General features: G+C 48.0%; 1 protein-coding gene across 2 annotated transcripts; it reads left to right on the forward strand.

The window, feature by feature from the left end:
• The first annotated feature begins 8,445 nt into the window (after positions 1-8,445).
• Positions 8,446-12,596, forward strand: Dlx5 (distal-less homeobox 5). 2 transcript variants are annotated; one of them, XM_057783340.1, is made up of 3 exons: positions 8,446-8,894; positions 10,731-10,915; positions 11,979-12,596. In XM_057783340.1, the coding sequence occupies exons 1-3, from the start codon at positions 8,540-8,542 to the stop codon at positions 12,306-12,308; spliced, it is 870 nt and encodes a 289-aa protein (XP_057639323.1). In that variant the 5' UTR covers positions 8,446-8,539; the 3' UTR covers positions 12,309-12,596. The 2 variants fall into 2 exon arrangements, with proteins under 2 accessions (XP_057639323.1, XP_057639333.1); XM_057783350.1 differs by lacking the exon at positions 11,979-12,596 and having other exon boundaries at positions 10,813-10,898.

Consider the following 12,596-nt stretch of genomic DNA (forward strand, 5'->3'; position numbering starts at 1 on the left):
GAGCAAGAGAGAGGCCCTTGGCTACCAAACAGTCCCTGTCCCAACTCAGCTCCCAACACTGAGCCTTTCCCTCACAGTTTTCAACCCAGGTCCCCAGGAAAGGTGGGGGAGGAGACTTAGGGAGCACTACTCTCTTGAATATTGTCAATAAAGTTCAACACACACACACACACACACGATGAAAGTCCCACAAGGCAAAAGTCATGCATGCCTTTAATCACAGCACTTGAGAGGCAGAGGCAGGTGAATCTCTGAGTTTGGGGCCAGCTTGGTCTACAGATTTAGTTCTGGGACAGTTAAGATTACACAGGAAAACTCTATCTTGAAAGACAAAATAAATTTAAAGTCCCTTCTTCTCTCCAAGTTTAGTATGCAGGTTAACTGACAACCATCTAGCACAGTTGCTCATAATATGGTGCAAAAAGTAGAGTGTCTTATTTTTTTAATGACAAGTGTAGGGGGGAAACATTAAATACTACACTCCAAAGCACTCAGATAACAAAGGAGGTAATGGGAATAGGGAACATGCCCAATTCGTAATATATGCCATTCTTCCAAATGTGAACCCAGCTAGCTATTCTAGCTCATGCCTGGTATTCGCTTATTTGATTTACTGATCTACATCTACTTCCAGACTTTCCCGTAAGGTCTAGTGCAATATATTCTGTTGTTATCTAAAATTCAGGAGTTTCATAAAAATCTTCCCAACCGTGGCTCCAAGAATTCCTGAAACTCAAAGGAAAAAAAAATCAGGCATCTTTAAATCCCATTTTGAACTAGTGTGTGTACAACACAGTAAGTTGTCTCCTTGAAAATCTACAACAACAACTGTTTCTTTATTTTCTTGGTAGTTGATTGAAATGCACGAGTCAAAGAGGGTAGAGCTTCCTAATGCACAAACCCATGGGGTACATCCAATTATACACCAACACTTAAAAATCAGAATGCACTGACAAATTGACATGAATGTATACATTTACAAAAGTTTTGCTAAAGCAAGACCAGAAACCCCATCCTCCTGATATAGTGGGGTGAAAATTATCAAAGATTTAAGTTAAAAAATATGAATTTTGATTAACTGCCTTCCCATGACTAAATGACTATTTCTCTCTGCCAGAATTTGTTTTAACTGTGTCCAGCCTCCATGTAAGCTCAATACCATTACATAAAATCACATGATATTTGCACATAACCTACCTATACCCTCTCTAAATCCATCTGACTAATACTGTAAGTGCTGTATCCGTATAATAATGACAAGAGAAAAGAAGTCTTAGTTCTTCATCACATGTGCTTTCTCTTGAGGAATGCATTCAGTGGAAGGTGGGCTGACTCTAAGGGTGTGAAATCTGCAAATACAGAGAGTCGACTCACTAGGCCGGTGCTATTAGAAGATTCGGGCAGCAAGGAGCCCATCCTTTCTGCTCTCAGTGCAATGTCAGCGGCACTGCGCTTGGGAAAGCGGTTGCCTTTCCTTTTCTGCCACCTCCATTTTTTTCTGCAGGAACTCAGAGGGCCGTGAGTCCAGGTGGGCACTGTGCCTTCCTCTGATTACGCTGTGCGACACAGCAGGGAGACCTCTTATCTCAGACTGGGGTTGCCTGCTTAAAATTATTTTTTATTTATAAAAGGTATAAGGCCAATAAACACAGCTGTAGGAAAAGGCTTTGTGTTTTCTTTCTGTTTGTTTTAGTCTATTAAAACGGTATAATTAAGCAATGAAGTTCCATAAAAATTAGACCATCTGCCTTTGTGCCCTCCCTTGTTCTGCAAGTTTTACCTGGCTCACAACACTTGAATACTTTGAATGCACCTTACTTTAGAAATAGTTTTCTGTATCTTTGCATACTGTTGTTATATCACAAAATACAGAGGGCTCAAGTCAATGAGTTCATGTGTGTGTGTGTCTTATGACATATACATGTTCGTATGTGTATGTGAGTGTGTACACATGAGGAGGGCAAAGGTTAATACTGAGTGTCTGGTCTGCTTCATTCACCTCTTCACCTTTGTTTTTGTTTTTTGTTTTTGATAGAACTTCTAATTGAACTGGGAACTTGCAATTTGACTAGTCAGTTGGTCAAAGAGCCCCTGGGACTTGCCTGTCTCTGCCTCCCCAGCACTGGGGTCATAGGCATGATGCTCTTCTCAGCCTTTAGGTGAGCACCCAGGATCTGAACTCAGTTTCTCATTCATGCATTATGGCAGTGCTTTACCAAGCCATTTACCTAGTCCCCCAAAATTTAAAAATCTAAATGAATCCTTCAATTGGTAAGCTATTACAGTGTTACCGAATTCCCACCCTACGTTCCTGTCTCCTCAACTGTACAGGGGGCTTTTGTTTGTTTCTTTGTTTTTCGAGACAGAGTCTCTCTGTAGCTTTAGAACCTGTCCTGAAATTCAGAGAAATTCTCCTACCTCTGCCTCATGAGGGCTAGGATTAAAGGCATGTGCCACTACCAACTGGCTACAAGGGGCATGTTTTTAATCAATTCTTTTTTTTTTTATTAATTCCTTGTGTCTTTTACATCATGCGTCTTCATCCCACCCATCTCCCTCTCCTCCCCAAAGTAAACAAAATAAAAATTTAAGAGACAAAAAGGGGGGTGGGTTAGAAAAAAGGAAGAAAGAAAACATCTCGTCATGAAGCTGCATATATTTTTACATGCAGGTGTTTATCGCAAAGAATCACTGGTCTGGTTCCAGGCCCCTGGTCTCAATGCTGGGTTCTCACTGGAACTCTTCCTGGACATCCCCTTGCTGCCCTGTGTTGTGGAGATCCTGTAGCCCTGGTTCCACGGGACTGACAGCCCCACCCCACCCGGTGCTGCATCCACCAATCACAGTTGGGGTGGATATTAAGGTGGGCCAACACATAACCCTGGTTCTGCACCTGGGTAGTTTCAACGTTGGTCAATCTGTCCCCTCTCCCCTGTCTTCGCCACCAGGGTGAGTTCTCCAGCTTTGGCCCTTACAGCAACGAGCAAGGGGTATTCTCAGTTCTCTGACTGTCAAGTATTCTCCCACATCTACACCTCCAGGGCCAACTCTACTGTTGTTGCCCACGCGAGGAGTAAGGGCGACTCTCCAGTATTCTGTGGCTGAAGAGGGGCAGGGACCGCTCTTAGGGCCACAGGGCCAGCACTCCCACCTGCCTCAGGCATTGATTGGGGGCAGCAGGGAGGAGAATCTCTCTCCTGCCCACACTGCCACAAGACAGATGAGAAATGGGGACAGATCTCCCACGCTCACAAGTTGGGGGCTGGCTCACTCACACCTCCATCACCAGGGTTGTACCTTCTGTGCTGTCCAGGCAAGGTGCAGGGCCTACTCTCCAGAGTGTTACAAGGGGTATCTCTAATTGGAACGTTTATATACAATGAAAAGAATCAATGTTATATAAATAGTATCACAGCCAAACTTTCCTTGCAAGAAGATCATCTTCTGAGCTTAGGGTGAAGACTGTGCCTCCGTTTGCTTGCGGAGACATATAATAATGGAAGCCCATCGACTTCCTGCTTGGATAACTTGAAGTGTTTTCAGCTGTGCTGCCAGATTCATCCCACAGAGCAGGCTGGAGAAGACATGATGGCTTCTCCTAAATAGTTATGTTTAAGCTCAGTGAATAAACACACTTTCATGTCTTAATTATAAAAACAAAATATGGATAACTCTATGATACACACTATCATTTGAAATAAATGGAAAATTTTAATAGGATAGAATTAAGTGGTAAATAGTTTTTGCCTCTGGAGATTTTATTATTCAGATTATTTATATAATTACCTAATATTGAGCCCTTTTGAGGTTATTTTGTTGGAAACGATCTCTAACTACAAACATATTTTTTTTTTAGCAGAGGTAAGAGGGTGTTGCAATTCTTTTGTGCACACGAAGTTTTGTCTTTCGTTTTCCTATTGCCTTCTCTCTTTTTTTCTCCTCATATCCCTTCCAGGGTGAGTTCACTGTCAGTTCATGTAGGCTTCTAAGGAGGCTGATGTGGGCTAAACCTACGAAACGTATCACAACAACTTTTAGCCTAAAACTAAACGGTTTTGCTAAGTCAGAAGAAGAGTCATCTCTGAACGTCATCTTTGACCAGGACCGGTGACAGGGCTCATTCACCTGCCCTGCCAAGGCCAGTGATCAGCCTCTTGTAAGCCGGTGACAATCCTTCCCGTGTGTGCGGTCACCGCTCTTATCCTGCCTTCCCAGTCCATGTTCATACAGAACATTTTACAGCTCTCCCCTTAATGACTCACTAGGTTATTAAACAATCGTTGTACTCTATTTCAGAGACATATGTAGTGGTCTTGAGAATAAAATCCTCAGATCTTCTTTTTACAGAACCAGTCTCCTGTTTGAGATTCATGGAAAAAAACAAAAACAAAAACAAACAAACAAACAAACAAAAACGCCCTCGGTTGAGAATGGTAGTGTAGGCCTTTAATCCCAGCACCTGGAAGGCAGAAGCAAGTGGATCTCTGAGTTTGAGGCCAGCCTGGTCTACAGAGTGAGTTCCAGGACAGCCAGGGCTGCACAGAGAAACCCTGTCTTGAAAGAGCAAAGAAGGATGCCCTCAATGAATCATGATCCGTAAAGACATGACAAAGAACTTCCCTGATAGCAATTTTCATCGGGGAAATAAAGAAAAAGCAATGGCTGAAACACTTTGACTAAGTAAATATCAGCCAAAGAACAAGACTTTTAAAGACGGTTGTCCCCAAGACAGTCTTGCTTGTATCAAGTGTGGATACATAACACCAGCATATACTATGTGGTCCTTTTTTACTTGAATTGTGTGCATCTGTATGCTGTGTAAAAACGAACCTTTAGAATATTTTTTATGTGCATTAAAGTGAGTCTCACACCCAGAGTAAGGGTGCTTTATTCTCATTTAATGAGATTTTCAGATGAGGCCGAAAGGGAAAAAGAGTTAATGTTAATATTAATCTACCTGACCTTTATTTACTATTAAGTTTATCTGACCTCTATTTAGAGTGGGCAAGCAGAAGACCAGAGTTAGACCACTGACTCCACACCATCCTTCACTACATAGCAAGTGTGAGACCAGCCTGGGATGTATGAAATCCTGTATCTAAACAAGTGAACAAATGACAACCCCTCCCCCACGCCTTCCTTAAAGCATTTATCACGCAAACTCAGAATGGCAACCATTTTCCTCTTCTCTAGAACAGTGAAGGATCAGAAGCCTGCCTGGCCCCGCATTTGGATAAAAAGGGGGAGTGTTTCCTCAGACTGTCTAGGAAAGAGAGTGGCTCTCAGTGTTTTCCAATCACCCAGGCACATGAGAACTGAGAAACGGAGACTCCCCCAATCGTCCCTTCCTCCCGCCCAAAACAAAAGAGGCAAAACCCTGGAATGGAAGAATAAAAGCACGAATCTGCAGGAAGAAAAAGAAAGAAAGAACGTGGGTTGAAGAGAAGGGTTTATTGGAAGTTGGGATAAAGCGCAGTCACCAGGTAGTGGGTCTTTCAGGACTGAGCTGGGAAAGTTTTCTGTACGCACGCTGTTCCTGGAGGACACTGGGTGGCGCTCGTGGTAAAGACTTGTACTTCTTTAGGGTCTTCCCCCACCGACACCACCACATAGCCTTTGCAAATGTCAGCTACCCAAAGATGAAATTACTGCTCCTTACGTGTTCCAGCGGAGAGCACGTTTCTACAAGAGTGTGATGCCCTGGGATTGTTTCTGCGCGGTCGAGTCAGTTGGGATTTGAGAAGCCATAGAGTCCCATCACTCCTACGGTACCAGACTCGCAAATGGTGCCAGGCTGTCTACAGTGACCCTCTCGCGGCTGCACTGAAGAAAAGGTGCTAAGGGAACAGGAGCGCTATTCAGAGAAGCAGTCAAGAGAGTTGGGACTGGTGAACTTCAAAGAGGCACCAAATTTGGTGACTTCACACTGAACTGGACTTGCTGCAAGGGCTCATAGCTGCATACAGGCCAATATTTCAGCACCTTGGGTCCTTTTCAGTGCCCACTTTTTTTTTTGATGTCCATAAAAAGGTGTGTGTGTGTGTGTGTGTGTGTATGAATGTGTATCTCCACTGAAAAGAGGAGGCAGCAAGTGAATTTTAGCTAGATCTAGAATTATCTTACCACTATAGCCTTGCCTTCAACCAGATCCTGAGGTATGTCTGAAGTTTCCAGTACCAGTCTCATGGAATGTGTTCCCTCCTGGTTACTACATTTAAATCTCTACTAAAAAGAACTAGGGGCAGTGGAGGGACCACCCATCTCTCTGTGCTATTTTTCTTTACTTGCAAACACTTTGACCATCCTCAGGTATTGATTTGGAAGAGAGATTTGTGCAATTAGGCTCAAATGTGTCTAAGATGACTGCATGGGCAAGGTGGGCATCTCCAGAGCAGGCCAAGTTCACATCCAACAAGATCAGCAGTACCTTTGCCTCCTTGAAAACACTCATACCCTACGTCTAGAACACGGACAACAACATAAAAACCAACCGCATGGGATCAGGACCAAAGGACAGCAGGCATTGTTGACCCCTCCCATCAGTATCAGAAGGAAAATCTAGGGACACCAAGGCTGCCAAAGGAGACCCAAGATGTAGGAAGGGGTGGCACTGCTGAATTCTAGTTCCCTCAAGTTCAAAAATGTTGAAGTTGTCCAGCCAAAGAAAAGCAACAGTAGCTGTGATTTTATGGAGCCCAAGAGGCAATGACTGGGAGTTGATGCGTGTGTTGCTGCTTCCAGATGGAGCTCCAGATTCCAGAGAGGGACAATTGCCATTCTCCCAGGTCTCTGACAGAGCGTTTGAGCCCTGGTAGCTCTGTAGCCAAAATAAGGCTAAAGTAACATTGGACAAAACTCAGACAGGCTTTTCTTCTTCCATTGGCAGAAGGGTATGAGGAGCCAGAAGAGACCACCTGAATAACCAATGGCACCCCTAGGTTCCTGGCCATGGACCCCAAGAGAAAGACAGAAGGATGCCCAAACCAGGCTACAACTCGTGGAGTTACATCTTTGAGGAGAGCAGACATGTGGCAGGAGAGAGGATCAGGATGCGTTCCTAAGCCCTCACTCAGTCATAACTGGAGGAGAAGCGTGGGATGACACAATAAGCTTCTTTGGTAGCCTGTGCCAAATGTATGAATCTGGAGCTCTGATGCCCTTTCTATATAAACCAAGATGCTCACTAGGCAAGAAATAAAGGGGAAATGTACAGGGACCCAAACTAGGGAATTGAGAGGGCCATGAAATGTGTGTAGGCAATAGAACCAGCAAAGGGTCATCAGTGGATATAATCCCACCTCATAAGAGGACTTTGTTCCCTGTCTGTTTTCTTGGTCTTTGCATTCCCTTTTGGTATGGAGACACACGGGTCACCTACCTGAATCAATTCACTTTTCCAACAATCTAACTACTGAACTGATACATACTCCATTCTAGAAGCTTCCAAGTAGACGAGGCTATTGAACAAAATTAGGGCTGCTCAGCTCTTCTGGAAAGCAAGCTATGAAAGGTTAGACAACGCGAAGTTATTCGGGAATCAGAAATAAGACGTTGATTTTTAGCAGTCCTTGTGAAGACTTCAGTTGCAGGAAGTCTGCCACTGACAGTTAAATAGACATATGCACTCTTGAGCATCTCTACAGAGTCCAGAGAAACAGTCTTCTGCAGAAGTGTTTGCTACGCATCAGTTTTCCAATTTCCAAATTTTCAACACAACTTAGGTACAACTTGCTTCCCGACATCCCACTGAAACAGTATTGTCCTTCATCTAATGCTCCTCTTTCTCCTTGTCACCCATTCCCATATCAGGGTCCAGTTGGACTCTTCTTTGGTGGACCGGCAAGGACAGGCAGAGCAAGAAAAGAGCATCATGGACCTCATCATCTAAATGTGTACTTTTGAGGCTACTCGTTGGAACACATTGTCTTCAACGAGCTCAGAGTTGGATCCTGGGGTTTCTTGGGTTGTCTGTGCTATTCACTAAAAACAGATTGACTGAGACCTTCCCTCCCCAATAGGCAACAACTGTATAGCGCCCCTCCCCCCAACCCCTTACCCCCCTCCCCCCCCCCCTCTCTCTCTCTCTCTTTCTCTCTCTCTCTCTCTCTCTCTCTCTCTCTCTCTCTCTCACACACACACACACACACACACACACACACACAATCCCTGTACCACTACCAACAACCAACCCCCCCTTCTCTTTTTTTAAGCAATGCTTTGTTGTGCTAAAACTAGTTGGACGAGTTAGGGTGTTGCTTTGCTCCCGAGGCCCTGGCCAATGGAACCCGATCCACCCCGCTGTGCGTAAGCGCGCAATTAAGGATTTAACCAAGGCTGTGCTGCGCCTCAGCCAGCAGTCAGCCTGCGGGAGACACAGCCTCCACGACTCCCAGCCTCCTCCTCCCCGCCGCCGCCTCCTCCTCTTCCTCCTCCTCCTCCCTCGCTCCCACAGCCATGTCTGCTTAGACCCGAGCAGCTCCTCAGCCAATTCAGGCAGCAGCGGCCGCCGCAGCAGAAAGACAGTCACCGCCCGGGAGCTATGACAGGAGTGTTTGACAGAAGGGTCCCCAGCATCCGATCCGGCGACTTCCAAGCTCCGTTCCCGACGTCTGCCGCCATGCACCATCCGTCTCAGGAATCGCCAACTTTGCCCGAGTCGTCGGCCACCGATTCTGACTACTACAGTCCCGCGGGGGCCGCTCCGCACGGCTACTGCTCTCCTACCTCTGCTTCCTACGGCAAAGCGCTCAACCCCTACCAATACCAGTACCACGGCGTGAACGGCTCCGCAGCCGGCTACCCGCCCAAGGCTTACGCCGACTACAGCTACGCCAGCCCCTATCACCAGTACGGCGGCGCCTACAACCGCGTCCCGAGTGCCACCAGCCAGCCAGGTAGACGCGCGGGGGCGGGAGGCAGGTACCCAGGGCATCGTCACCCGGCGGGCATGAGGTGGGGTGGTAGACGAGGGCCACGCTCTCGGCACCACTAGAAAGCACGCTTGGCCGAAGGGAATGGGGGTCCGGAACTGCAAACAGAAGAGCATTTCACCAGGCAATTTGGGGGGTTCCAGTGGAGGAACCTTGGAGTCGAAGAATTTCCCTCCCGCGCCCCTCGGGGTCCCTCCTTAGCTGGATTCTTAAATTGCCTAGCCAGAAAGCCAGGTAGGGTGGAAAGAAGTGGTGGGGCGTGGGGAGGGGGGGTGCGGAATGAAGCAGCCCCAGCGGTGTTTGCGTAATAAAAGGAAAGTTAGTTGAAATTCTGGGTGAGCTTGCTGAGTTGGTGAGGTCTAGTTTGGATTAGCCCGAGACGAGCCCCGAGGCCTCGCAGTGCGGGTGCCGGCTGCGCACCGGGTGGCCTGCGGGCCTGGGGTCTGCAGCCTGACTGAGAAGGGCAAGCAGGGAACTTTGCGGTTTAGCCAAGGCATTTCCAAACACAAAAAAGCCATTTAAAATGTCGGAGGGTTGCAAAGAGGTCACGTTGTTAGAGGAATTTTTCCGCCCTCACTCTCTCCTTAGGTGCCTAGAATTTGTCTGCCTCCTCCTTCCTCGCATCTTCTTTCTTCCCTCCACCTTGAAACTTCCTCAGAGAGTTACAGGGGGGTAGTGAGCTTGGGAGGTAAATGAGAGGCGAAGTCTCGGTGGAGACGTTTTACTGGTCGATTTTGATCTCTCCTCACCAACACATTAATAAGCCTGCTAATATTAGCATCTCCTACTCCAGCAGAGTGGAGACCACAGCCCTCACCCTCCACCCTTCCTCTGGCAGCTGCTTCACACACACACACACACACACACACACACACACACACACACACACACACACACACACAGGCTCTCCCTCTCCTTCCAACTCCTAGTGCTTTGCAAGGGGGGAAGGGGCCATGTGGTCGAGAGGCATGTTTGCAAAACACTGGTTCAGAGACACCCCCCCCAGCGATGTACGTGTGTAACAGTGAGGATTCTTCCCAGCTCTCTCCCCTTTACTACGAAAATATCTTACCTACAATATTTTTTCACTGTATCTGACTGAACTTTGAGTCTGTTCCTCTTGCTGTCTCTGTATTCATGCATAAGGGGAAGATTTTTTTTTTTTGGCCAAGAACATATTAAGTCTATTTGTAAAAGAAACCAGACACATCTGTGCACTCGCAGATCTGCAGTGAGATTATGGGGGCTGCATAATCGGCTCTCTGTCTGACATGGCCCCGACCGACCGCTTGCCGCTGTAGTGAAGGAACATAGTTTTCTTGCCGGTCTTTGAACTTTAGAGACCTTGGCTAGCGTCTTCCCTGACCAAGCGTCTAGCCTCTGCGGGCGCCTGAACAGACGCCGACAGAAGCGGGGTCATGGCCCAGGGCCTCCTCACTTGGTGCCCTGGGAATGGAGTGGGTATTCACGTCCCAGAAACTCCAGGAAGCCTAGGGTGAATGCGGGGAAGGGGGTGAGGGAGGGATGTCAGGGAGAAGTAAGCATCTCTGAAGGGTTCCATCTCCCAAACGAAGAAGCAGCAGCTGATTGCGTACGAGGTTACCTCTCAGCACTCAGTAGCTGTTCTGTGTATGATTTGGGGGAAGGGATTGGTTTCATTGAGGTTTGAAAAATCAAGGTTGGGAAAGAGAATGAAGATTACATACTTAAAATCAAACAAAACCTCAGTGAGTTGAGGGCCCATGCAAAAGAGCCATTGTCTGCCCAAAAGCTCTAACCTAGTCTGTTTTGATTATTTAGAGAAAGAAGTGGCGGAGCCAGAAGTGAGGATGGTGAATGGTAAACCAAAGAAAGTTCGTAAACCCAGGACTATTTATTCCAGCTTTCAGCTGGCCGCATTACAGAGAAGGTTTCAGAAGACTCAGTACCTCGCCCTGCCAGAACGCGCCGAGTTGGCTGCCTCTCTAGGACTGACGCAAACACAGGTAAATCCGGCCGCCGCCGGGTACCGGCCCCGCCTGGCCTGCAAGCCAGGCTGGGCCGCGTGGTTCGGTGCCGACTGGCTGGAGCCGATTCCCTAGAACTCTGCAGACACTTACAGATAGAAAGAAAGACACTACCCCTTGCACCTTCCCTCCGTGAGTCAGGCCTGCTGTTAACGACACGTGGCTGTGGGCGCGGGATTCGTCGTTTATTCGGAGTTGCCCCCCCCACCTTTAGCCACCGAGGGTTGGGGACCAATGTTTCAGTGTGAAAACAAGGGAGAGACATTTGTGGGGGCGGGGGGATGTCTTGCGCGCGTTTTGAAGAAATGTCTGGGTCTCCTCACAATGAGAAGCTTCCAGGAATAGTGGCCTGGTGGTGGTCTCGAGTCGTGCAAAGGCCTGAATTGTTGTGTCCGGGTCTTGTTCTATCCCTGAGGCAGCTGGAAGCCGCAGCAGCCTGAGGGTCGCGAGATGGGTGGCGCTATTGTACGGGAAAACCCTCCTGGATTGTGCCCTTCTTTTCCCTCCCACTCCAACCGGCTGGGGCCTAGAATAAAGAATGTTCAAGCCGCCGCCCAGAGCTTCAGGCAGAGTCTGGCCTCCCAGGGCCTAGAGGAGTGAAGAGAGTCGGGCATAAGATTGGGAAATCTCCTTTCCCTTGGCAAACGGCGCCTTCAGTCTGGTCCACGCTCCTCCCTCCCCGGGGGGGGGTGCTCTAACCTTCGAGGAGGAGAGAGTGGCCACCCCCTTCCCGGTGCCACCCCCTCCCCGGTGCACTGGTGCACAGGTCCACATGTGTACTCAAGTCCAGAGAGAATAAAAGACGAACCTTGGGGTCGCACCCTAGCTGAAGCCGGGTGCCGCAGATCTGGCCAGGTCTTTCTGTGGACCCCACTCCCTGTCTAGACCGAGGCTGCTGCGTCGAGGCGATAGGTGGACAGCTGCTGGGAGAAACCAGGACGGGGTAGTCTAGGGGCCAAAAGAGTCTTCGTTCACCGCCCAGGGAAAGGCGCGGGCATCCTCTGAATGTCCCGGTAACGTGTGCCTTTGTTCCCCCACCCAGGTGAAAATTTGGTTTCAGAACAAAAGATCCAAGATCAAGAAGATCATGAAAAACGGGGAGATGCCCCCGGAGCACAGTCCCAGCTCCAGCGACCCTATGGCGTGTAACTCGCCACAATCACCAGCGGTATGGGAGCCCCAGGGCTCAACCCGCTCTCTCAGCCACCACCCTCATGCCCACCCTCCGACCTCCAATCAGTCCCCCGCGTCCAGCTACCTGGAGAACTCGGCTTCCTGGTACCCAAGCGCAGCCAGCTCAATCAATTCCCACCTGCCGCCACCGGGCTCCTTGCAGCACCCGCTGGCCCTGGCCTCCGGGACGCTCTATTAGATGGGCTGCTTGCTCTCTCGTTCTTGCTCAATTTTGGGACTACAGTGTTTTGCTGTTTTAGAAATCAGAAAGACAGGAATTCATACGGGGATGTTTGGAAAATGGAAGCAACAACAAAAAAATCATGTGTAAGGCTTTTTTTGCATGTAAGTTATTGCATTTCAAAGGACCCCCTCCCCATTTTTTACGAAAAGAACCTTTTTTTTTTTTTTGCGCAACTGTGGACACTATCAATGGTGCCTTGAAATCTATGACCTCAACTTTTCAAAAGACTTTTTTCAATGTTAT

Source organism: Chionomys nivalis, chromosome 1 (genome assembly GCF_950005125.1).
Source record: "Chionomys nivalis chromosome 1, mChiNiv1.1, whole genome shotgun sequence".
In the NCBI taxonomy this organism is placed as follows: Eukaryota; Metazoa; Chordata; class Mammalia; order Rodentia; family Cricetidae; genus Chionomys; species Chionomys nivalis.

Excerpts from the sequence above, each read along its gene's own strand:
- Dlx5 (XM_057783340.1), top strand. The coding sequence starts at position 8,540 with ATGACAGGAGTGTTTGACAGAAGGGTCCCCAGCATCCGATCCGGCGAC. Across the intron at positions 8,895-10,730 it reads GAGTGCCACCAGCCAGCCAG|AGAAAGAAGTGGCGGAGCCA; the intron begins GTAGACGCGCGG and ends TTGATTATTTAG. Across the intron at positions 10,916-11,978 it reads TAGGACTGACGCAAACACAG|GTGAAAATTTGGTTTCAGAA; the intron begins GTAAATCCGGCC and ends TCCCCCACCCAG.